Raw genomic sequence first — 26348 nt, 5'->3', positions numbered from 1 at the left:
CAGAAGTAAAAGTGTTGTGCAATGTTTTTTTATTCCGGCTGATTTATTAATATTTAACTCACCGACAAAAACAAAAAAACACCACATTTTTAACCACATTCTTGTTATATAGGAGTTATTGGTTTTACCAGGCTCCAGGTCAAGTAGCATTCACATAAACATCCAAGTAATTACAAGTGGGAAACCAAAATATTTTTGAAAGCTTTACTATGAATTTGTGCGTAAACTCGGAAGTTCCTGAAACTAAACAAACATGGATTACTCATGTTTGCTGAAGTCCGTTGTTTGAGATAATTAATCCTGAATGTTAGTATCTTCAACAAAAAAAGGCTCCTTCTACTTAGGCATTTTTTTGTTATTGTTAGTGCTTGGTAAATTCATTCACAAAGAACAACAGCTGTGGTAGTTTCACATTACACAGTCAGTCATTTTAAGCCTGAACTCTCCTTCCCCTCAGGGCCTGTGTCTGTATACTGAGCAAACACAGCAAGCCTCAGATTCTGAAGAACTACAAAGATGGAGTCAGCTCTCCTCCAGAGCTCGTGAGGAGCTGGGTACACTGCAGTGCATCCTGGGTAGCATGAAGGACAATCAGGTGGAGTAGCTGTAATTAGTCATACTGAAAGTCTACAAGCGTTGTCTTAACTTGAATTAACTGGTTAAATGGTGTTTCTAGGTGCGTTTGGTGGATGTGGAACGTTGGTTGGAAGCGGTTGAGGAACTTTTGTCTCGTGATGCCACGGGGTTGGGCGACAAAGAAAGTTTAAAGGAAGAGGTTAACCAGTGCAAGGTTGGTGAACATACAAAATGTTTACTTTACTGTTGTTTCTGTGAGGACTGCAGGCCGTGACAATATGCATTCTGACATTAAAATGATTCCTAAATTGGATTTCAATTATTTCAAAGTATAATCATGTACTTTTTTCTGCTGTAGGAGTATGTGAATGAGATGGAGTCAGTGGAAGGTTCGTTGAAGCAGATGGGAGAGAATGTGAGCGCTGTACAGACGACTGCAGTCCCAGGACTAGCCCAGTGGGGGCAGGATAAGTTGGATGACAGCCAGAGCAAATGGGAAACACTCAGCAAAAAGGTAAAGACATTTATTTATCTTTTTGCAATATGTGCTGGTATGTCCTGCAAGAAATATGGCTTTCTAGTTTGTGTGAATGTAGTCAATACAAGCAAACAAATAAGACATGTTATGTTGTACACAGTCTCATAGTCTTGTTTTCACTACACACAAAACCTTTACTTAATGTCATATGCTACCCTCCAGCTGCTGAGGCATCAGGAGTGTGTGGCGGAGAATCGGGAGAGGCAGGTGAATCTGAGGAAGGACTTGGCGGAGATGCAGGAGTGGATGACACAGGTCGATGAAGAGTTTCTCATGAGGGACTTTGAATACAAGAGTCCAGAGGAGCTGCAATCGTCGCTGGATGAGATGAAGGTGGGAGTGCAGGCGTGGTCATAAAAAGTTTGCACAATAAACAAGTCGTGAAAGTATCAGTAGAAAAATACATATTATTACAGATTATTCCTTAAACTATCATCTCTGTTGCGGATGTAATTTTCATCTTACCTTCGCAGAGGGCTAAAGAGGATGTGCTGCAGAAGGAGGTGAAGGTGAAGATCCTGAAAGACAGCATCAACACGCTGGTGTCCAGAACATCGCCCCCTAGTGGAGGCAATTCAGAGGAGCTGACCTCGGAGCTAGATGTGGTTCTAGCAAACTACAACAAGCTGTGTGACCGCTTCAAGAGCAAGTGTCACACTCTGGAGGTAATGTTTGTGGGTGTGCTTGTGAATACAGAATGTGTTGTCGGTCAATTGAAGTCTACTAGCTTAAGTATACTTGCACCACAGCTTTACAGTTTATCTTCTTAGACCAACGATTGAGAAACAAGAAGCGTCATATTGGATTTAAATGTACTTAATGTATAATCTATAAAAAGGTTCTGTGACTGCAAAAAAAATCTCAATTTCATGCAAAAATTTTTTTTACCAACTTGAAACTCCCATGTAGGAACAACATGTTGATTTATTCAATGTGTCATTACTTTGGCTCCCTTTTTGTTAATTTCCATGCAAACAACAAGAAAAGCTGGAAGGTCGCTGGTGGTTTTGGTTTTTTAGAGCTCATTTTGAAGTGTAAAGTCATAGTTCGAGGCACTGGTTTTAAATATCATCCCTTGACTCTTCAGGGTAAACGTCAGCCACCACTGAATTATGCTTGTCTTATTTATTTTAATTGTATGCATATTTTGCTGTTTACCTTAGGCATAATGATTTCTTTGTTGTAAAAAAGCATCACAGTTAAGTGTTTCTTTCATATTGTTATTCAACATTGTACGTGAGGGCATACTTAATACAGCTCACTTTGTAGGAACGTCATTTTTGTTTGTGCACAACTGTATTTAAATGTCTCTGACGGAGTGTGTGTGTGTGTGTGTGTGTGTGTGTGTGTGTGTGTGTGTGTGTGTGTGTGTGTGTGTGTGTGTGTGTGTGTGTGTGTGTGTGTGTGTGTGTGTGTGTGTGTGTGTGTGTGTGTGTGTGTGTGTGTGTGTGTGTGTGTGTGGTGTGTGTGTGTGTGGTGTGTGTGTGTGTGTGTGTGTGTGTGTGTGTGTGTGTGTGTGTGTGTGTGTGTGTGTGTGTGTGTGTGTGTGTGTGTGTGTGTGTGTGTGTGTGTGTGTGTGTGGTGTGTGTGTGTGTGTGTGGTGTGTGTGTGTGTGTGTGTGTGTGTGTGTGTGTGTGTGTGTGTGTGTGTGTGTGTGTGTGTGTGTGTGTGTGTGTGTGTGTGTGTGTGTGTGTGTGTGTGTGTGTGTGTGTGTGTGTGTGTGTGTGTGTGTGTTGTGTGTGTGTGTGTGTGTGTGTGTGTGTGTGTGTGGGTGTGTGTGTGCTGTGTGTGTGTGTGTGTACTGAAGGAGGTGTGGTCCTGTTGGATGGAGTTGCTTCAGTACCTGGATATGGAGCAGAGTTGGCTCAACACTCTGGAGGAGAAGGTCCAAGCTTCTGAAAACCTACCTGAGAGCACTGAGGCTGTCAATGAAGCTCTGGAGGTATAAAAACAAACACATACTGTAATCACATCTAATTCGTCTGCCATCTTTAACTTTGTTCTCTCTCTCTTTGATTCCTGTTTTCACTCTTTTGAAGTTTTATGGAATAGTGATATTTACTTACTTACACATAGTCAAAAATGTCCATAATTAAGGATGAGCTTAGTTGAGCTTAATTTCTTGGTGTCTGTGTATAAACCTCACAGATCAGGTCTGAGACAGGGTAGGTAGGAAAAATAGTACATTTGATAAACCAAGCAGGCCATTTAATATTCTCTCTGTTAATATCCTAATTTCCTTTGACTTTGTCATCCAAATTTCTTCTGCCGTGACTTTCTCCGTTGCTATATCTGTAGACTGGCCTGCAGTGTTGATGTCACACTCACTTTAATCAGAGTGCTGCTTCTGTAACATCGCATAGTGATGAAGGAAACTGAAGACCCTTGAAGACGATGTTTCCCCTTCCCCTCTTTGACCTTGGGTGTTGGCTTCTTCTCTTTTAATTAGTTCTCGCCCCTATCCTTCTCTCTCTGTCTCTGTCCCTCTCCATTATTATAATACTCCCTCTGTCCCCCTCACCCTTTCCATTCTCCCCCTAATCAGACTCACCCCTCTGGAGGGGGCAGACGCTCTTGTCTCTGTTCATCACCGCACGGAAGCAAAAGCATATTTAATGACCCCACGTAAACAATGACTGTTGCATCCAAACAAGTGGCGTCATTGGACAAGCTTCTCTCTCACTTGTCTCTCATTTCTCGTTCAGTTATCGTCTTTTCTCCGCTTGCCTCCATCTTGCACCCCCAACTTTGCAATTTCTGCATCTGCGTTCCATCTGTTTGCTCAGCTTTTTGGATCTTTCTCATTTTGTCTTTCACCCACATACCCACACAATCATTTCACTAATTTACTGGATTTTCTTTTTCCTTCTGGTGTTCTTTCTTCCTCGAGTGTTTGATTTCTAGCGTTGACTTTTTTCTAGTTTTTGTGGATAATTTTTGGATCTGTGAAGCAATACAACTTTCTTGATTTTTGTTGGGACTTTATCAAAGGACTGTTTTATTTGATCTCTTTCTTACACTAATTTCCTTTTTCTTTCCTCTTTGCTTGATTTTTTTCTGATGGTTTGCTCTTAACTTTACCCTTTTTTTCATCACCAGTCTTTGGAGAGTGCGCTTCGTCACCCCGGGGACAACCGGACGCAGATCAGAGAGCTGGGTCAGACGCTGATAGACGGGGGCATACTGGACGAACTCATTAGCGAAAAGCTAGAGGCCTTCAATTCCCATTACGAGCAACTCAACCACCAGGTCAGGACCTTGGCTTTGATGGATGTGCATGTGTGTGTGTTACAGTCGATAAAAGGCATTCATTAAGAGTTCTTTTTGGATATCTTTTTTAGAAAAGTGTGAGCTATGCATTACCTTAACCTGTATATTTACATTTGATTCATTGAGTCGTTTCAGCTGAAAACATCGCAGAATTGTCACCAGATAATGTACATGTATTTCAGCACATGTATTTGTATTCACCTGTATTTTATTAATGTGCATGCAGTGTATTTAGAAGCATCTTTGAGCAGATGTTTGCATTATCACATTAAGAAAAAATACAAAAACAAAATCTTTGCTTTGGAAGGGTGTGCACATTCCACGTCTTTGAACTTGAAAAATTCTAACCCATAATTGAATGTCTGCTCGCCCCCGCCTCCCTCCAGGCGGTGAACAGACAGATCAGCCTTGAGCAGCAGCTGCAGACTCTGAAGGAGAACGAGCAGGCGCTGCAAACACTGCAGGAGTCTCTGAGCCAGCTGGACCACACACTCACCTCCTACCTCACCGACCGCGTGGACGCCTTCCAGCTCCCTCAGGAGGCACAGGTACCGTACATGTGCACAACACTCGCTCTCAGCAGGACGGAAAGAGTGAGACTACTCGGTGTCCCATAAATACGATACAAAATAAAAAAAACAAGACGTAAAAAGATTACTAATAGCTTTAATACAGAGTGAATTAGTTGTAGGATCAGAATTTTGATACATTTTAAAATGGAGAACAATTTATATGTCCCCAAATTACAATACGTTTACAAATGAGCTCTAATGCTTTCACAATATATTAATGGGTGGAAATTTCACAATGATTTTGTGTGTAAAGCAGAATGGTTTGCGCACTTTCCAGTTCATCAAGATGTATCTTATGGCATCTTAACATGAATACATGGTTCATTGGTAATGAGTGAAACCAAAGCTTCATATTTCTGGTCCAGCAAACATCACACAGGACAAACTAGGAAAATGTAGGTTCATTCTTAATGGAAACTGCTCCAAGTAAAAAATACGGCAACACTAATGTGCTCAATATTTCCAGTCTTTGGATGACAGCGTTTTCACAGCTAGAAGGCAAAACTAGCACTGTATGTTATTTCCCTTTCCTGCTACACACAAAATAATGGAGACATTTTGTGCAACCCTCCGAACCTTTTAGAAGACAAAGAAATAAGCAAACAAACGTGATGGATGTTACTAAATCCTGTGCCTTTTTCACTTATCTGCAGGTTTTCCTACTAGAATCCTATGGAACTGTAAACAAATACTAATTCAGTCTTCAAATAAGATACACACAGTGACACTCCTCCATAGAAGCTCTGAGAAATGAAACAGTAGTCAACAGTCAGACAAATTTGTTTTGATGAAAATAAGTATATTTTGTTCCTAGATCTCATCAGCATCAGTAGGTGTAGAAGGGCCTTCCTGTATGAGTGCAAATGTATTCATAGTGTTATTTTCAACTCTCTCTTCAGACCATTGGTGCAGAGATCGCAGCCCATGAGGTCACGGTGGAGGACATGAGGAAAAGGAACGTGGCCAACATGCCTCCGCCTTCCACTGATGGCAAAGCTGCTCGAGGTGGGACGATGCTGGACCAGCTACAGGTAACACTGACCCCTACTGGAGATCATCTGCAATTGCAGGAAGTCATGTCAACCAGCCTCCATCAATACATCATTTATACCAGGGGTGTCAAACTCAAGGCCCGGGGGCCAAATCCGGCCCTCGACTTCATTTGATGTGGCCCCGCAAGAGCTTGCAAAGAATATAATATGTTTATTATACAGTTAGATGCTACTTTACAGAAGCACGTTGCACATAAACTACATGTCCCACAATGCATCTCATTTTGTGACATGCGCACTGAAGAGACTTGCAATTATTTGCCCTAGACTTCTGCTTTCAGACGTAGTTAATTATGAAGTTATTACCCTATCCCATAATAATCCATTGATATATTTATATATGTATTTATATATAGTCTTAAAGTTTTGCACTGGCTTTTAATACTAGTTGAACATAACATTTTGATATTTGTATGTGTTTTTATATGTTTCTAGTTATTGTGCTTTTTATCTTGTTTTTAATTATTGTTTTATTATGTTACTCCTATTGTGTTATTTTATATTTGTTCCCTGTACAGCACTTTGGTCAACTGAGGTGGTTTTAAATGTGCAATATAAATAAATAAATAAAGATTGAGATTGAAAGTTACAACCGGCCCTTTGAGTGCAACCATAATGCTAATGTGGCCCGCGATGAAATTGAGTTTGACCCCCCTCATTTAGACATTAGAAGAAGAAAACTAAAGTGCCAATTCTTTCACAACCAAAACATAGATTCTAGATCAGATGAAGATGAAATCAGACCAGGCCAAGTGTTTGACTCCGAGTTGTTTTTTTTCAGACAAAATGTTGAATAAACTGCCAAAAAAATGTGTTTGACACAATAAGTACAACCTTATTAGGTGATCACAATATACGTGTAAATTGTAATCTGATGCTGGCCTCCATATATAGGCTTGGGATACTAAAAAAAGAAAAATATGATAATATGAGAATTCATTTAACAAAATCTGATACTAAATATTTTGTAGTCATGGAAAAAATACAAAATTATGTCGGCAATGTTTATAGAATTTTACGTGTTTTCTGCTTCTGACACAGATGTAAAACTTAACTCTCCTTTCCCTCTGCAGAGGAAACTGAGGGAGATCTCTACGAAGTACCAGCTGTTCCAGAAGCCAGCTAACTTTGAGCAGCGCATGTTGGACTGTAAGAAAGTCCTGGATGGAGCCAAGGATGAGCTGCACATTCTGGATATTAGGGACGTCGACCCGGAAAAAATCCAGTCCCACCTCGGTGGTTGCATGGTGAGGGCTACAACTTTTTCGATCTCTCTTATACACAAACCTTTTATTTGTGATTGGGTTAGTTTGGGTAGCTACCTATTTATGCAGCCACAAAATGTCCATTTAATCCTAACTCATAGGTTCCTTTTTTATTATAGAAACTTTACAAGTTGCTGAGTGAGGTGAAGCTGGAGGTGGAGACGGTGATAAAGACCGGCCGACAGATTGTGCAGAAACAGCAGACGGAGAACCCCAAGGCCATGGACGAACAGCTCACTGCTCTCAAACTGCTCTACAATGACCTGGGGGCGCAGGTAACTTATATATTTATCTCCTTCCATTAAAATATTCAACATCTCTGAACCACCAAGTTAAGACACCTTTGTTTCCCTTCTCTTTACAGGTAACAGAGGGCAAGCAGGATCTGGAAAAAGCTTTGTCTCTGTCTCAGAAGTTCCAGAAAGAGAGCGCCGCCCTGGAGGAGTGGCTGACCACCAGTGAGGCTCAGCTCCAGCAGAAGAACAGCTGTGGGGACATGCCAGCGGAAATTGATGCTGAGATCGCTTGGGCTAATGTGAGTAAACTGCCCCGACATGTCAGTGAATCTCTTCAGCAGGAGCAAAGAAGTGCTTCTGCTCGTGGCCAGTAGATGGAGCATCGGGACAGGATGATGTGATTGTAGTAATGTGTTTTTATTACATGTACAGCACTTTGGCTCGACCAAAAATCGCTTTTAAATGTGCTTTATAAATAAAACTTGATTTGATTTGATGCTCTAAAGAAATCTCTTTCTTACACTGGAGCATTATGAAAAGAGCAGTGGGAATTTTGAAATGCTTCAGTTAAAAAGTGTTGATTTAAAATTGCATCTACCCATTCAAGTGAAATAGTATAAAGATTTGTATGAATGATTTTTGACTCTCTGAGAACCCAATTATCTGAAAAGGACAGAACATTTATTATGATGCCACACTCTGAACTTTAGACCCTTTAACACAAAACACTAAGCAATTAAAACTCAATAATTACGAATTTAAATTAAGTCACAGGTTCACACTAAAATACATAAAAGTGTATGGAAGATTTCAGCTCTCTTTTTCAATGTTCGTTTTCTTATAGAGTTGAATATATGAATATATTGACCTTTAATCCATGCCATATGTTTGGCAGTCTGTGCTGTACTGTAAATCCTAACAACAACTATCTGTTCCGGCAATAAATTATTGAAACTTGGAGGTCATCACATGTATAATATACTGTATATTAAGTTGTTTATGTGTGTTCCTCCTGCAGGGCCTGCTGAAGGAGTCTGAGCGTCGTAAGGCGGAGCTGTCCAGCCTGACGGAGACCAGCGCCGGCGTGCAGACGCTGGTGGAGGGCAGCGAGGCTCAGCTGGACGACAAGCTCTACAGCCTCAATGAAGCCTGGGGCCGAGTCCGCACCTGGACCGAGGACTGGCTCAGTGCTGTGCTGGTGAGTGCAAATATCTCATAAAGTAAGGTTTAATAAATGAAGAGTTACTGTGTTCTTTATTTTTATAATCTCTGAGTAAGTAAAATCTACCACCTGCCTTTTAGATACAGATACAGATACAGATATGTACAGATATATCTGCCTTTAAAAGCAAATGTCAAACACTCACTACAGCAGCTGATGGACTGCTTAGCAGAGATAAAATCCTGGCTGAGCAAAAACTTTCTCAACCTCAACGAGAGCAAGACTGAGGTCATCTTTTTTGGACCGCAACCTCCAGCCTCTCCGGTTGATATTCTGGGGTCTCTCAAAAAAAAAACATCCTCCCCTCGGTCATGAACCTTGGAGTGACCTTCACCAGCACTTTTAAATTCGACAAGCAGATCAGCGCTGTAGTAAAATCCTGCTTTTTTAAAATAAGACTATTGGCCAAAACCAAGTCGTATTTATCTTTTAATGACTTAGAAAGGGTTATTAACGCCTTTGTAACCTCGAGACTGGACTATTGCAACGCTCTGTATGTGGGTATGGACCAGGCCTCAATTAAACGCCTGCAGCTAGTCCAAAATGCAGCTGCACGTTTGCTGACTGGCCACAAAAAGCGTGACCACATCACCCCTATTCTGGCCTCACTACACTGGCTTCCAGTTCGGTTCAGAATTGATTTTCAAATCCTTTTATTTGTTTTTAAAGCACTAAATGGGCTGGCTCCGGCCTATATAGCTGAACTGCTCCAGCGCTACACCCCAGCCAGAGCTTTAAGGTCTGCTGACCAGCTGCTGCTGGTAGTGCCCAAGACCAGGCTTAAAACCAGAGGGCACCGAGCCTTCGCAGCAGCTGGCCCGAGGCTCTGGAACACTCTGCCCCTGCCACTCGGCCCAGACCCTAGGGGTTTTTAAATCTACTCTAAAAACACACTTCTTCTCTCTGGCTTTCTAGTTAGAGCGGAGCACGACTCCTGACTTTTCCTTGTGTTTTTATTTAAATTTTGTTTTTTATATATATCTGTTGTAACTTATTGTCGTTTATTGTGATTGTAGTAATGTGTTTTTATTACATGTACAGCACTTTGGCTCGACCAAAAATCGCTTTTAAATGTGCTATATAAATAAAACCTGATTTGATTTGATTTATGGTTTTATGCTTAAACAAACAAATGCTACTCTTAGGAGAACAAATGCATTCTGTCTGAGACTGAGCCCATTCACATGCAATTTTTGTGGTCAATGAGAATCTTTGACTGTATTTATAGTACATATCCAATGTGCTGTGTTCATTTAAGTTTTAAAAAGTTCATTCATTTTTTAAGTATGTTTCACAAACCCTGGGCGGAGTAAATGGTGTTACAAGGTTATTTCCTTACAACCCAAAAGAGACCATTGCTCATTAGTCAAATGGTTTCAGGAGCAATACAGAGAAATAAACGTAATGGAATAACAAAACAATGACATGCAAATCACCTCTTGAATCAAATATATTTGCCATTTGAAAAAAGTTTCTGAGGAGTTTCTTCTGGTAATTGTGCTCTGCAGCGGGTCATATCAAGATAATGGAACCCTCGGAGAATCATTCAAATGGTTTAAGATCAAGTATTGAATGTGGAAAACACAGGAGGAATTTAACAGTAATTCATGTTTTCATTTTGTGATGAAAAAACTGAGCCTCTTTTTGTGTGTGTGCAGAGTCACCAGAACGAAGTGGACATTTTAGATGAGAACTTGGCTCACATCAGCACCTGGCTGTACCAGACCCAGATCCACCTGGACGAGGCCGAGCGGCTCGCCCCGTCGGAGAGGGAGAAGGTGGTGACGGTAAGGCAGGAAGCTTTTACAGCCCTATGAATTAAGGGAGAGTGGCCCTATCGTGTGATCACAGCACATACGGCTCAACTTGTGAAGTGACCAGCCCCTCTTTTCTTTTACATATCATTCTAAAGAGGCAAAGGCTTCATTTTTATAGCATAACGAAGTTCTTTGCAATGGGCCACCAACATTGCATCATTCAATGTACATAAGACATCAAGAGAGAAAAAAAAGAGAAATCATTGCAAGTAAATAGTGCAAGTGACAGAATTGTGCAAAATCGTAATAGAATAAGATAAAAAAAGTTAAAAAGAAAATAAAACAATAAAAATGCAGTTGTAGAGGAGCTCGAGACACAGCAGCCATCTACGGCTCCATAATCATAACAAAGTGAGTAGTTTACATGTCTGAATATATGTAGGAATTGGCAGAGCTTATACCTTGACAAGCAGTCATAGTAGTTTATAATTGCTTTATGGAAATCAGTTCTTCTGGCAATGAATTTCATTCTATGATAATCCCCCAGGAAATCCTGTTACCTTGTGTTATTCTAATGTGTTTCTACATTAAAGGAATAATAATGATCAATCATTTCTGCATGTCCCATTCTGGATTGCCCACTGTTGTACCGCAGCAGATATTATGCTTGGTTAGGAAAGGGATTTATCAAGCCCACATATTTGGACATTTTTATTGTGTAGTTCTTAATAATAATTGCCTAACGTCACCAGGATTTAATAAAAAAGAGACTGAGATACATTCAGGGCGAGAGATATGTTAGTGTATGGGAAACAACATAAAGAGAAAATGAGGAATGAAGTAAAGCTGAGCCTTTTATGGTCGTTTAAAATAATTTATCTTACAGTTAGATTACATTCTTAACCCTTCCCTTCCTCTCGCCCTGACAACTGAAGGTCTCCACTAAATATCAGCTGTACCGGGCACTGCTAACCTTCATCACTTCATGCTTTGCTCAGCTCTTTGCTCTGAACCAAGGCTAGGCTGCCACCCGGTCCAAGAGAGAATGACTGATAGCATAAACTGGTTTAAATAGATGACCAACTTCTCTGTCCTCTGTCCTCAGAGCATGCTGGAGGAGCTAGAGGACGTCGGTCTGCGAGTGGACAACGTGAGGGACCAGGCCATCATCCTGATGACCAGCAGGGGGCCCGCCTGCAGAGAGGTGGTGGAGCCCAAACTGGCGGAGCTCAACTGCAACTTCGACAAAGTCTCCCAACACATCAGAACTGCTAAGGTACAGTTTCACATACTTTATGTTAACTAGGGCTACTCACTTTTGGTCAAGATTGAGATCACTATTGTTTAACATTAATAGTCATTGACTTTGGAAACAGCATGCATTTATAACACTTTTTTTAAAGTCTTCTTGACTCTAGATATTCTTAATTTGAATATTATAGAACTTATTTTTTTTTAACGTAAATAAATAGAATGCATTTTTTTTATTATTTACATTATTAATTAGATTACAATCTAGGATCAACTTTTTGCACCGCAACATCCTACTGAAAACTCCTTAACATATTTAAGATTTTAGTAATATTTGTAACATATTCCAGTCGGCAACTCGGCAACTAAATAGACTTATTTGATTTATAACACAAGACAAAAAGAGAACATAATTGCAAGAGAAATATATGGCACAAATATGGTTTTATCTATTTGTATCCTTTTCTTCAATAACACACCTACAAATGCACAATTCAGTACTGAATGTAATTCTGCTTCTCCTACAAAGAAGATTAGATTGTCAACTAGAAAGCATGTGGTATAGTCTTTACAGTCACTGTGTCTGTCTCATAAGTAACATGTAATGTCTGTTTCTCTCTTTTTGCATTCAGATGATCAACAGTCTGGAGTCAGTAAGTGTTGACTTCAACCAGCACAAACCTCAGCAGGTACCGAAATTCCATCCATACCTAATAAAAAAATAGCTAACAAGCCTTTTTAAGATAAAATAATGCAATACTCTTCATGAAGCCAGCATATTATCACACGTATTACTGCAGCTGAACACTCTCATTTAGCATGTAGCCATAATCAGAAATTGTACTTGTTTTTGACCAGGCGTGTGTTTCTGCTCTTCCTCATCAGGTCATCCTCAGCCAGGAGATCCGAGCAGAGAGTCAGACCCGTCCTGCTGAGGTTCTGCTCTCCAGTGAGCTGAAGGACCTTAAGGCAGAGCTGCATGACACCCTGAAGGCTCTGCAGCAGCAGCAGCAGCAGCAGCAGCAGGACCCAACCAACATCCTGGATGATGACAAGGTAAACAAAGTCACCTTTCCATTTAGTTTTAAATGACCCTCTCAACGCAGCAATACTCACAATGGTGATGATTGATGATGATGGTAATATTGTGACACATAGACAAGGCGTGAGCAGCCTAGTAGTAATTGCTTTGTTAAAATTGAGCCCCAAATGAAGTATTGTGGATAGGGAAATAGGCAATTCCATTAAGCTTTTCCATCTTTTGCAATGTTTCCCAGAAATTTGAAAACATGCACACAAAAATGGCCCCAGGTTGCCTATTATTCTCTTGCTGAAGTTTTATGAGATTTTCTATGAGGAATAGGCCGGGCTACAGTCTATATAAAGCTGCCGCCTGATAAGACCAGCTTTGATTCGGCTTTTCAAGGCCTAACAAGTCTGGAATTCAATCTGTGTTATCAAGGTTTGTGACGTTAAACACACTGCCTAAACAGACCTGACCAGTCCAAAGCAAGGTCAGCGTGCCAGTTGGGAAGCTATTGTGTGTTTTAAACAGTATTTCCCTGAGAAACATTTCCACTCTGTTCAACAAAGAAGCAGCATAGAGAGTATGTCAGTTCCTGCTGTGTAAGTTGTTATTTATTTTGCTAGCTGAATCAATAGACTTAAGAATGATTAGACTTCTGTAGTTAAAAAAACTCCTAGAAAGTTGGATGTGACTCGGAGCCTCTTGAACTCTTCATTTGATGTCTCTCTGCAACAGATGGACGAGGAGAAAGCCGGCGTGGAAGACTTGCTGAGAAGAGGAGAGGAACTGCTGCAGCAAACCTCAGACAGTGGTCACAGGGAGGAGTTGAGACTTCTGCTGCTCCGGCTGCAGAGCCAGTATTCTGCTCACAGGGTGAGATGCATTTAAAAATATGTTGTGTCTTCCTTAATCCGGATTTATATGGGAAATGTTTTTTTTATCTAAGGGGACATAGCTCTCTGGGATATTTTGTGTGCACTGTTGCAGTTAGGTCAATATGTGTGTGTGTGTTTGCTTTAGGAGTCAAGGGTGCTACAAATCCGGCAGTTCGAAGTCTCTGTGGAGTCGACGTCTACCCACATCTTCACAGAGCAGATAAGCGAGTTTTCAGTCGAGGTGAGGAATTCAAACAGGCACAAGCACATGGTCTGCACACACAGACACTAACTAGGATGTGTCTTTAATCCCAGACTGGGGTCTTTCACTTTGAGTGCTTGATTTAATTGACTGTAGTGTTAGTTTTTAGCATAGAATGGCATGCAGGATTAAGTGTTGATACAGTTTTTCTCTTTCTCTTCCTTCTGCCCTGTGTTTGTTTCCTGCTCATCTGTGCTGTAGGAGATGTCTTCAGTGGAGCGTAGCAGCGCTTTCTCTCCAAGTCCCTCCGACTACCTGTTGGACATCAACAAAGTTCTCCTCGCCATGGCCGACAACGAGTTGCTTCTGAACTCCTCTGAGCTCAGCGGGGGGCTCTACGAAGACTTTTCCAGCCAAGAGGACACACTGACGGTGGGTTGTCAAATAAAAGTAATTGTAAAAGTAAAAAAAACAACACTAGTAACTTTTGTGTAGCAGTTTTCATAAAGTTAAAAAGAAGGGAAAGGGACATTTCTTGAATCAATCATTCTGCCATGTGTGAATTTGTATCCGCTCTTCATTTCTCACCATGCTTTCCCTTTGTGTTCATATTGTATTTTGTCTTTTAATAGAATATCAAGGAGAGTCTGGAGTGTGTTGGTGAGCAGGTCACAGGGATCCATGAGCGGCAGCCTGATGTCATCCGGGATGCTTCGCCCGCTGAGGTCGCCCAGATCGGAGACGCCCTCACACAGCTCAACGCTGAGTGGGACCGCCTCAACCGCATGTACAACCATCGCAAGGGGTGCGTGCAGCAACTTCACACACAAACAGATCACACCTTACTTACACTCATTGTCTTGAAGTCAGGTGTACAATCAAACCTCATTACACTTTTCTCGAAATATGTTGCAGCACAGGAACAGGTTCTGATTTCAGATGTAAACTTGTGTGAATCTGTGTCAGGAAATGTGTTGGAAGCTGCAGGGACTATAAATGCCAGCTGTCCGCTAACCAGGAGACAGCAGGAGCAGATAAAGAAAGAGAGACAAAGGCACACAATCAAGCTCCCCAGACACACACACACACACACTGACCTTGATTACTATCAAAACAATTCCCTTGGCATAAACAATGTCATGTCTATTCACGTTTCAATTCACTCATTCACTGACTGATCCACACACAGGGTGACCTTCACTAACATCAACACAATTCCTTGGGCGTAAACAGTCTTCATTTGCTGAGTACAGTATGTGCACATGCTAGTATAAACTAGTAAGCTCATTTTGAAGATTGCACACAAATGCTGAAGCAGTCCGTCTGTAATCACAATAACCTCAGGGCATCATTAAAAATAAAAGAATGGATTATATTTGTTAAAATTGCTCATCCAAAACTCATTTCCTCACCAATGTCGCTCTCATCAGATTTGTTGTGCTCCAAGCGCTGCTGTAAGAGGAAATAGACCTCATGCAGACCATCAGTGAGATAAAAATCCGTTTTTTTTATTAGGCATTTAAAGTAATCAGCCTCTCTGTCTATGCTGATTTATTCAATTGCATCTCTGTGAACTTTCCCGAGGTTGTCAGTGCTTCCTGATTGCTATGACATTTTCTCGTGTTTAATAGAGGTCAACTGTGCCTTTTTTTTCTTATCGTACAGCTGTAGAATTTCCCAGTAGGTAAACTCGCTTGTATCGTACTGTAAGAGGCAATCATTTATTTTACCCTATCTAATTCTATAGTAAGCCTAATCATCCTTAAACAAGAGAAAATAAAAACATTGTATGAGTCATTTTGGGGCAAATAAAGCCAGAATCCACTCTCATCATTCAAATGTAGAACCCGGCAAACAAAGAATTGCCTTAAAAGATGAAATTGAGTTATTAGTTTCTGTTTGAGGGAAATGAATCTCCTCCTTAAAATGAACTTTCACACTATGTAGGTTTCCATTTGTCTGTTTGATGTTTAATCAGACAAAATAAATAACATCCACTGCACACGTTTCACAAATCAATAAATGTTTGCTAAATGTGAAGCATGTTTGTGTTTGATATTTCATACTGCTTGTTTCTCATTTTAAATGTTTCTATTCATGATATATGGATCAGGTGAAGGTGAAAAACAACAACACCTTCTTTTTAATTTTGGAGGTTATTATCAATAACAAAGACTCGGTTTGTGTTCCTTTGTTCGGCTGCAGGAGATTTGACCGCGCTGTGGAGGAGTGGAGGCAGTTCCACTGTGACCTGAACGACCTGAGCCAATGGCTGACGGACACAGAGACTCTGCTGTCGGAGAGCGTGGGCCCTGATGGACAGCTTGACCTGAACTCTGCACGACAACACCAACAGGTCAATATGTGGCCTGTCATAGTGTGTTTTACTGTAATTTGCATGTATACCGGTGTATTTCACATGATTTGTACACATGCTTTTGGTCCCACTGCTACACAGACATCTGTAAGTGTCTCAAAGTGAAACATATATTGCTTCTATTTTTTTCACACCATTTTTTACATTCAAACTTTTTGTCCCATATCATAATTACTCTATAAACCCGGTGGTTACGCACTCCTTGAAGTTTTGGCCACAGTCCAGACAAGCCTCTTCACTTAGTAATTCAATCAATGCTCCTATGGCAAGAAACAATACGTTTAAATCCATTATGATAGATTGATCCTTCAATACCTGGACCAAGAATGGATTAGTCGCATTAAAATACTCAACTATTATCTCACTTTCCATCACTGCCGCCCGGCTCTCTCCTTGAATCTGTTTTGGAGCTCAGTTCCTGGCCCAAAGAGATAATTAGCGCTAAATCTATACTCTTACAGTCTGAATGAGATACAGAACTTTCTAAGGACATATGGGGGGTCTACGTTTGTTAAGATACACTAATCTTCAATTTGTTTAATTTAAATCAATACCATTGGAGATTCTACATACACTGCATTGGTCTAAAAATAAATGTTGGTTGCTGTGTATCACCAGCCACTGCATCACTTTTGTTTGTTCCAAAAATAACATATTGTTGGTAATAAATGCTAGAAAATATTCATGGTATTCCCCCTTTGTCATTATAAACACAAATTAGTGAAATATAGACTCAAAGTATCCCATATGTTTACAAACTCAAAGCAAGATTATCACCTCCCCTGGGAGCAGGGGTAATATGTTTGAAATATAAGCAGCTAGGTGTTTGGAAATGTTAGACCAGAGATAATTGCATTTTTATTCCCTAAGGGTAAATAATGGGTACTATACTGTACCTGATGATAAACAAACAGACTGCACACCTACCTGCTTGTTATGCAGAGTATCACATGGAAAGAATGGTTGTTATGATGAGAAGGTGCCTCTAATTTTTCTTTGTTTGATTTATAAAGTGCTAATTTAATTTCGGAAGGAATGAGACTCTTTGAAGCTGCTGCATTATCAGCAGCACCAGCGCCATTAACACCTTTATCAGTGTGATTTGCAAAGCTCCAGCTACTCTCCATCTCCCCAGGGCTTTTTCATGTTTTCACAGCCGCTGAGATTGATACGAAGGATCAAGAGGATGGGAATTGAGAGTTCAATTAGCTGACTCACCCTTTAGCAGACTTCACAATCACTCACCCATGCTTTACGGGTCTGCCTTGGCAAGTTAAATCTCTCTTAGTGGGAGAAGAAGAGATAAAGCAGCTTTAATCTTGATCTGCCACAAATCATGCTTCTGTGTCAATCACAGATCTGCTTGGGGAGATGGACTTGAGCAGGGGATTTGTCCCTGAGTGTATCAGCTAATGCTATTTGATTGATCCGCGATTCCACCTTTTTGTGCTTGCTTTCATTCCTTGTTCCGTATTATAGGAGCTGGAGGAAGGTCTCATCAGCCACCAGCCTGTCCTGGCTGAACTGACCCACTCTGGGGAGGAGATAATCGGGCAGCTGTCGTCCCCTGATGGAACCCTGCTTGAGGAGAAGCTGGACAATCTCGGTCAGCGCTGGAGAACGGTCAACCGCCATGTCCTTGAGAGACAGCGCAGGTACTGTATCCTTGGAAAAACACAGGATGTTACATCACTGATTGAAAAGATTCAGGGGATGTGGTCAAATGTGGATACACATGATAAAATATCAGTGCTGTGTTTGGCTTGTATAACATTTAGTTTTGCAGTATATTGCTGCACAGAGGTTAGCACCCCCTCTCAATCACTGACAGTCTTAGCTTCCTTATCAGTGTTTGGCAGATTAACAATATCAGTGAGGCTAATCAGTCTATAACAGTAATTTAAATGTACATTTCTGAAATAGGCCTGCAACCTGCGGGAAATGGAGATCCTAATCTGAGTACATAATGTGTGTGTGTGTGTGTGCAGGTTGGCTGGAGGAGACCAGGCCCTTTCAGACCTGCTGAGGAGACGCGAGGAGCTGGCTGTATGGTTGGAGCAGGCAGAAAACGCTGTCAGCTCTTTACCCATCACCGCTACTGACAACAACCTCAGAGAACTCAAGGTACAGGAAGAGCCAAAACATGCTCATACTAGCAGGATTCATCGGAGCATAGAGATTTCTATTTCTGATGCAGAGCTGGTAGTTTCAGCTATCTTTTACGGTCAGCTCTGACTGTGTTTAACTTTGTTCTTTCTCCCTGTTCGCTTCACTGTACTCACGACTTGCTCTCTGTAACTCAATCACAAGCACAACCTGTCAAACCCAGTAAACATACACAGAGAGAACCTAACTCTCACATCTTTTGTTTTCTAAACAATGCAGCATTGTTGAAGAGACTACAGTCCCTCAGTTGTTTCTGTATTCATTTCTTCCTGAACCTCAGTAGCCTGACTTTCCCTCTGTGGAGACACATTGCCAAAAGTAGAAAGAATGATGTTATGTTACTATATATTGAACAACTCTACACACTATTGTTGAGTTTCAGTGTTACTTCTTAATATCACTTTGCTGATGTTACTCTTACTTGTCAATATGTCAACAAAGCAGTCCATCTTTGTGGAATAAACAGTCAGTGTTTTTCCCCTTGCAGGCCATAGCAGAGGAGATGGATACACAGAATGAACGTCTCGGATGGGTCAACAAGCACGCCCCTCAGATCCTGGCCAGTCCCAGCGTGAGCCTTCAGAGCAGGGACCAGCATGTCAGCAAACTGAGAGCCATTAACCTCAACTGGAGCAGGGTGCAAACCTTTTATTATTTCATTATTCTGACTAGTATTCCAATGTTTTGTCTTCTGTGAAAGGTGAAAAACACTGTAGTGTAGTTATATTTACTGTTCACCCTGTCTGCAATGGGGACCCAATAGTTTCATATAATCTTGCTAAAGCGCTTCTCACCAAACAAATAAATAATTTAAAATACCATAATTGTTTTTAAATGTTTTCTGCTATTGCAAAAAAGGAAAAATCTGTTTGCTAAGATCAAACTGCGTGCATAACAATAAAAGACTATACATAATTAACGAATCAGAATCCATTATTCAAGAAAGTCGTGTAATAAAACATCGTAACAGCTACAACAAGTCCTGTCTTACCTATTTTCTTTTGCTTTTTTCTGGAGTCTTTCACTAATTTTTCCAATTGTCTTTTCTTTCCTCTGCAGGTGACCCATGAGTTGTTGGACAAAGTGGGGGAGGTGGAGAACAACCTCCAAAGCCATGCTCAGTTCCAGGACCGGATGAACCGACTCACTGACTGGGTCGTCGTGACACATCAAACAATCATGACCAGAGGCCTGAGCTCCAGCCAAGCACAGGTATATCGTCTAAATAATATATTACAAAAAGCACATCTAACCTTACTTTAAATCTATTTTATCACAGACATAAAAGTTGTCCCTAAAACAAGTTCTTACCTGCTGTAGGCTCTGGAGGTGTCCATGAGGGACAGGAAGAAGGATCTGGAGGACCTGTTGGCTCATTCTATAGAGCTGCAGCGACGACAGCAGCTGTCGCCACGCGAAAAGGTACCAGTTTCCATAGCAATATGATTTAATAAGGACATACAGACAATTTTAACATATAATTATATGCTTTAATTGCTTGTTAAAGGGCTGTTGTTTTTTCATTAATCATTCATTTCTGTCTATGTAATTATACGTATAGATGAAGGTGGAGGAGCTGGCAGGTGATTGGAAAGCGTTGGACGGCCGACTGAGGGAAACTCTCCAGACGCCCGTCTCTCCGTGGACGCAGCACCATGTTGTCCAACACCAGCAGCTTGGTAACATATCTAGAAATGGACTCGTTTAAATAAATGATTCTTCTCATTTCTGTATACGCATCACAACATTTCAAATACATCAATGGAATAGAGATGGGGAAACACAGTCCAAATGAATTATTAATCCTTTAATGAGACCGAGTACATTAGATATTGGATCATTACTCGGAGATGACAAACTTATAAATATTGTATTAGAGGTAATAAGTGCTCAGGTGGCAGATTTCAAATTCCTCATTGGTTTGCATTAAACTGGTGCATTAAAATGTATGATGAAACCACAAATAAGTGACAAGCAAAAAAAGGGGCTGCTGGTGTAACACTGAAGCAAACCCCAAGGCTTCATTCATCATGATTTAGTGTGATGTCACTATCCTCTGAGAGCTATTTGACAGCGCCTTCTCTCTCGTTCCAACATCTTAAATGTTCATTGCATCATTTCCTTTTTAAAGAGACCCTATATGTCAACATTACTCGCCTCTTTTTGCTCCTGCTCCAGTGTCTTCGGTCCCCTCAGCTGTGCAGATGGCCAGCCTGGTGAGCGAGGACCCCCACCACCAAACCCCGCACACACCAGACAGCGTGGCGCCCACCGACCTCAACGAGACAGCCACCGAACTTGCAGACTGGCTTCTCCTCATCACACAGATGCTCAAGTCTAATATTGTCACTGTGGGGGACACAGATGAGATCAGGACCACTATGGGACGCCTTATGGTGAGAAAATTAAATTAAATTATATGTTTTTGTATTTTCTAACCGAAAAGTACATGTTATACAAGAGCCACATATAATCCTGTGAGCTATACACTTTGTCTGACAGTGTGTGTGGTTTTGTGTCTCGTTCTTGGCAGGTAACAAAGAGTGACCTGGAACAGCGTCACCCCCAGCTAGAGGACATTTTCACTTTGGCACAGAACATCAAAAACAAGACTTCTAATCTAGACGTCCGCACTTCCATCACTGAGAAATGTATGTATAAAGCAGGATGATCACAGCACAAAGCCATTGAACAGATACAAAAAAAAAACATTAGCTGTTCCAATTACAAAATAAACAATGTAATTTAAAAAAGATACTGTATATTCTTAGTACTGTTTACAATGTGTGCTTGTTTTTATGTCCAATTTGTTAAGTTTTATCCAACAACTATTTGCTCTAATCACTTAATAATTTGTTGTTTAAAAGGTACCGCCATTCATTTCCTGTGTTTGTGTCTCTGTCTCAAGTGGAGAAGGTACGCAGCCAATGGGACAGCACTCAGCACGGTGTCGAGGCACGGCTCCAGCAGCTGGACAACATGATTGGCCACAGCAACCAGTGGGAGGAGCAGAGGAAGGAGGTGAACGCTCTCGTTGGACACAATGAAGGACGTTTCCACAACCTTCTCCAGCAGTCGGGCGATCCCCTGACCAAACAGCTTGCTGACAACAAGGTTAGGAGAGAGAGTCACTGCTAGCCTTTCCCTTCATGTCCTCTGTGTGTCTGTTCGTCCTCTGGTCATTTATTATGTTCTGTATCATTGTCATAGAGTATATTAGAAAATATATACTCCTTACTCACTTCACTAATTGAGAGAAAATTGTATTCAAAACCAAACTTTGTAAAGTGTTAGAAGTCCTTTACCCAGCTGTATAAGCCTGTGCAAGGTGGCAATGATAAACCACCTCTCCGCAGTTTCACTTTGAACCTTAATAAGATCTGCACACCCACATCATCCATCATCTAAATTTGAGATGATGACTTGTCCGAGAGTTCCTTGAAACACAATCTGCCCCATGAGTGTGTCCAGTTCATTACAGGAACCAAACACTAGAGGGCAACTGAGTTTAACAGAACCCAGCAGGGCACAGCAGACACACACCTTTCTGTTCCTGGTCTGTGTGATCTTGTAATGATGAGTAATAATCCTTGTGAAATAGTGAAGTGCACCTTATTGTTAAAGGAATACGAGCCTGGTGACTTATCTGCTAATGCTTAATTTAAAATAATAATAGGGCCTCATGAATAACAGTTGGGTCTTATGTTACCTACTTGATTAAGTAGAGGTTAAAATAACAAAGTCATATTGCTGAGCAGTAGAATAACAAATGTCTTTGTTTTATTATTACCTGAAGTTAATTTAAAATGTTGGATAGGTCATTAATATTCTTGCAGAGTAACATGTCTAACTTAAGCTGATACCAGGCCAACACACTATGTAAAAATCAGAGAATGTAAATGAATAATTTTAAAAAGTAATGCGAACAGTGCCCTTGACAGTGACACATAATTGTTGAGTCACATTTTCCATATTTCCAGTGTTGTAATTATCCTAATGCCACCGTGTTGACTGTTTCTCAGGCATTCCTCCAAGACCTGGGCCGAGGCCAACCTACAGTTGTGGCGTTCAACGAGCTGTCCAATCATCTTTTGCGGGAATATTCTACCGACGACACCAGGAGGATCAAGGAAGTCTCAGATAAGCACAACGCAGTCTGGAACAGCATCAACAACAGGTGCACACAAACTCACCTGTTTACCTTTACGCTTGCATTGTTTCACCCGAGTGGCTGATATCGTCGCTAGTATTCAATCATATACTCAGTAAGTGCTTTTTATAATTGATTGGCAGAGCGAGTGACCGCCACGCCCATCTGGACAGTCAACTGAAGGGCCTGCAGGTGTCCCTCAGGGAGCTCGAGACCTTCCTCAAATGGCTCCCGGAGGCTGAGACCACAGTCAACGTTCTGGCCGACGCCTCCCAGAGAGAAGACCTGTCGCAGGACTCCGCCCATACGAAGGAGCTGAGGCGACAACTGGAGGTAGGGGCTGCAAATGAAAAGAGAATCGGTGTGTGTGTGTGAGGAATCCATGCAAAGGCACTAGCCTATTATCTCGGTGTCATCCCTCATTAATTTATCCTTACCGATAGCACTGAGGTGGATGTGTGTGTGAAGGTCTATCCGTGTGTAAGCGGCCGGTTTAAGGTCTGTGAATGAGAGGGCATACAGAGGGCGTGTGAGTGCTTGTATGCATTGAGTGCTGCTCATTGATCCACTTGTCCTATGCTGCTTAGGGTGTGTGTGTGTGTGTGTGTGTGTGTGTGTGTGTGTGTGTGTGTGTGTGTGTGTGTGTGTGTGTGTGTGTGTGTGTGTGTGTGTGTGTGTGTGTGTGTGTGTGTGTGTGTGTGTGTGTGTGTGTGTGTGTGTGTGTGTGTGTGTGTGTGTGTGTGTGTGTGTGTGTGTGTGTGTGTGTGTGTGTGTGTGTGTGTGTGTGTGTGTGTGTGTGTGTGTGTGTGTGTGTGTGTGTGTGTGTGTGTGTGTGTGTGTGTGTGTGTGTGTGTGTGTGTGTGTGTGTGTGTGTGTGTGTGTGTGTGTGTGTGTGTGTGTGTGTGTGTGTGTGGCTTGTCATTTACTCAGACCTTCCCTCAGCGATCTGTTGACACACATCATCTTATGCTTTATGTAACGTTTTAATCCCAAACACGCTTCACCCCCAGCTTTCGACAGATAAATCTGGCAGTTATAATCTTTTTATTTTCTTCATCCTAGTGAAGTTCAACTGTCTCTTTTAAAATGCTGACCCTGTCAGTCTTGTGTTATCTCTCTTGGATTGTACACCGAGGGGCTGTCATTTGCACAATCTTCTTTTTGTTCAACATTGTGAAAGGTTTGGTATTCCTGTGTGAGTCCAAGCTTCCTGTTCCTCTTCAGATTAATCCTTGTCCCTGAGAACCCGCTGCAATGTCGAACATCTTTTAGAAAGCTTGAATCCAGTAATAACATTCTTGGTTTTGTCGTCTTGAATGCCACAGTGCTATCGTTCCCATTTCCAGTGTCCAATTATTTAAAAGCAGGCCAAGGTTATAGAGAAACTGAAACTGAGTCACTGCATGAGTTGCCACAAAGATTTCTGAGGATTCATTAACTTGCTGTAGACGTGGGACTCAGAGACCTTTGCAGCTCTCTCTTAAGCCTGGGCTGGATTTCGTCTTCCACAATTGTGAGCTTTGGGGAAAAATCCATAATACTGTAACATTCTTCTGCCCGTAACAGTAATCTATATTTGTTGTATTGACACACTCATTCATCACTTTCAATATTTTAAAGGACACAAGTGTACCATTTAATTGTATTCCTAAAAAGTCTTTCAAAGTCATCATCATGTCAAGAGTGGAAAATGAGGTTGTTCATTGCCCACTGTCTTCATTGTTATCCAGTTTTTTCCCTCTCATTTCCATGTCTCTGTCAGTTGGAGTCGAGAGTGATGGATGGCACTTGTGTCTAGAAAGTAGGATAATAAAACAACCTTTGAGCCTTTGAGGACAGTGTTGATAGAGAGCTTTCTCTCAAACCCTTTTATTAACTCACAATGACTGCTGTGCCACTGAGTGCCGGGTTACTTTAATCACATACTTTGGCCACAGGCCATTGTCAATCTGAATGCTTTTTTAATATTAAGCTCACAGTTGTGGTTAGGAGCAATGAGGAATACAAATGTGACGCATTAACTGCAATCTCCTGAAAACCGTCTTAATGGATATTGAACAAAACTCATCTGACACACTTGATGCACTAATGATATACTCGAGCCAATACATTCCCAACTCTTTCAAAAATGGCACAGTGGTAATTCACTTGTTATCACCTGCATCTAGATAAGAACATTGATACCCTTCTGTTGTTTTCAACTTCAAACCAAGCTAGCTGTTTCCCTTTGCTACCCACTCTTTATGCTAAGCTAAGCTAAGCGAATTGAATACCCTCCCCGCTCTAGCTAAATGTTTACCGTATACACAATTAAATGAAGGTGCTATTAAGCTGTTCTTCAACTGTCAGCAAGAAATGGAATTATCATATTATTGAAATATAAATATTTCAATAATATGCTTTTGCTTAAAAACTGTGTTTAATAGACACTCAAACTCTGTAATACTGTTACATGATCTTGGCATTCGTGTAACAGCTGGGCAACACGGATACAATCCTCTTTTATGGTATATGTAATTTTATGCATCATCTGTAGCACATTGTGGCATGCTTTATTTCCTGGAACAAATACAGCAAACCATGTTTAAATCCAATCTTGTCATAAAGCAGTCCGTCCTGCTTATTAATGAGCAGCATTGTATTTAACGGTCCAATACAGCGAGAGACATTAAAGGGATAATTACCTCTGGCTATTTTTAGTATCTCATATTACATAATATTGAAACGGCTTGCTCATACTGGAGCTGGTATGTGTCGTATGTTTTTGATTACTTCCCTCCATCACTACACCACATGATGGAAGGTGTATCTATAATGGGATCAGCGAAGAAGTGCATAGGTGCACACAGATGTAGCTGCATATGGAGCTCCATTAACTGGTTTGGAGGTTGGAAATACAATTATGTGTGTGTGTGTGCGTGTCTGTGTTTGTTTGTGTGTGTGTTTTGACCATAGCAAAGTGAAACATACAGTACATGCCTGCTACGACCTCTTGGTTAAAACCTTAATCTGAATGCCATTAAGACTGAGCCAAAAAAACACTCAGTGTACCTTCTAATTCCCCGTGAAGCAGGGTGGATACTGTGGAATGACTGGAATGGACCCGTATCCAGTTAAACCTTTTCTAAACAGAACTCTTCAATAAGCCCATCATGATCCCCTCTCCTAGAGACTGTGTGTTTATCTGTGTCGGTAAATGATGATTACTCTAGCTGGCTGCGTAGGTAAGCTGCATGTTGGTTTAAAGGAATGTGTTTGGGCTCATTTCTCCTCTGTGCCTCCCTTCTTCTGTGCAAAGAGACAAGGCAAGCAGGGGGCAAGTACTGTAATGCATCCTGTGGTGCTACACAAACAACAGCATTTGTGTATGTGGGTCAGTTTGTCCTCTTCTTAAATGCATGATGGTTACGAGGGAGCAACGGCGTGAAGCGTGCTGCTGTAGGGCTAGGCAGATGTTTTCAGCCTCACTCTAAATAGCTGCTGTTTCTCTTGTGGTTAGCAGAAAGAGAGGTGTTTTCACACTTCAAATACAATTCAAGTGAAAGACTCATAGACGGCATAAATAGGTTTAAAATACCCAGTGTGAGTAATGCTGTATGGTCAGTGGCTCTGCAGCAGCTGAGCGTCTGCCTTATGATAATCTCTGCTGATTGTGCAACTATCTCTCCGTTTCATCTCCCGCCTCTTGATGTCCTATCTTCGGTGTGCGTGCGCTAAGAGATTTAAGATAGAACCATTTTTTGCTTAAAAGATGCTTAAAAGCCTTTTATCCTCTCTTGACCGTATACCATCCTACCTTCTCTCCTCATGCA

At 41.2% G+C, this 26348-nt stretch overlaps 1 protein-coding gene across 4 annotated transcripts in view; it reads left to right on the top strand.

The window, feature by feature from the left end:
* Positions 1–26348, top strand: part of utrn (utrophin) — a 173867-nt gene that overhangs the window by 39963 nt on the left and 107556 nt on the right. For all 4 annotated transcript variants that reach the window (XM_034143472.1, XM_034143473.1, XM_034143471.1 and 1 more), the window contains 33 exons: positions 458–595; positions 677–790; positions 935–1090; positions 1277–1447; positions 1588–1779; positions 2922–3056; positions 4214–4363; positions 4771–4932; positions 5856–5987; positions 7082–7255; positions 7393–7548; positions 7638–7808; positions 8528–8707; positions 10390–10518; positions 11594–11764; positions 12372–12428; positions 12625–12795; positions 13502–13639; positions 13787–13882; positions 14105–14275; positions 14476–14648; positions 16049–16199; positions 17700–17875; positions 18209–18344; positions 18874–19023; positions 19446–19598; positions 19707–19808; positions 19948–20065; positions 20565–20782; positions 20920–21037; positions 21295–21500; positions 22409–22563; positions 22680–22869. In XM_034143472.1, the coding sequence (XP_033999363.1) occupies positions 458–595; positions 677–790; positions 935–1090; positions 1277–1447; positions 1588–1779; positions 2922–3056; positions 4214–4363; positions 4771–4932; positions 5856–5987; positions 7082–7255; positions 7393–7548; positions 7638–7808; positions 8528–8707; positions 10390–10518; positions 11594–11764; positions 12372–12428; positions 12625–12795; positions 13502–13639; positions 13787–13882; positions 14105–14275; positions 14476–14648; positions 16049–16199; positions 17700–17875; positions 18209–18344; positions 18874–19023; positions 19446–19598; positions 19707–19808; positions 19948–20065; positions 20565–20782; positions 20920–21037; positions 21295–21500; positions 22409–22563; positions 22680–22869 (5010 nt within the window). The remainder of the gene's footprint in view (positions 1–457; positions 596–676; positions 791–934; positions 1091–1276; positions 1448–1587; positions 1780–2921; positions 3057–4213; positions 4364–4770; positions 4933–5855; positions 5988–7081; positions 7256–7392; positions 7549–7637; positions 7809–8527; positions 8708–10389; positions 10519–11593; positions 11765–12371; positions 12429–12624; positions 12796–13501; positions 13640–13786; positions 13883–14104; positions 14276–14475; positions 14649–16048; positions 16200–17699; positions 17876–18208; positions 18345–18873; positions 19024–19445; positions 19599–19706; positions 19809–19947; positions 20066–20564; positions 20783–20919; positions 21038–21294; positions 21501–22408; positions 22564–22679; positions 22870–26348) is intronic.

Source organism: Trematomus bernacchii, unplaced genomic scaffold (genome assembly GCF_902827165.1).
Source record: "Trematomus bernacchii unplaced genomic scaffold, fTreBer1.1, whole genome shotgun sequence".
Classification (NCBI taxonomy): domain Eukaryota; kingdom Metazoa; phylum Chordata; class Actinopteri; order Perciformes; family Nototheniidae; genus Trematomus; species Trematomus bernacchii.
The sequence above is the reverse complement of the archived record's forward strand: the minus strand, read 5'-3'. Positions and strand labels throughout refer to the sequence as shown.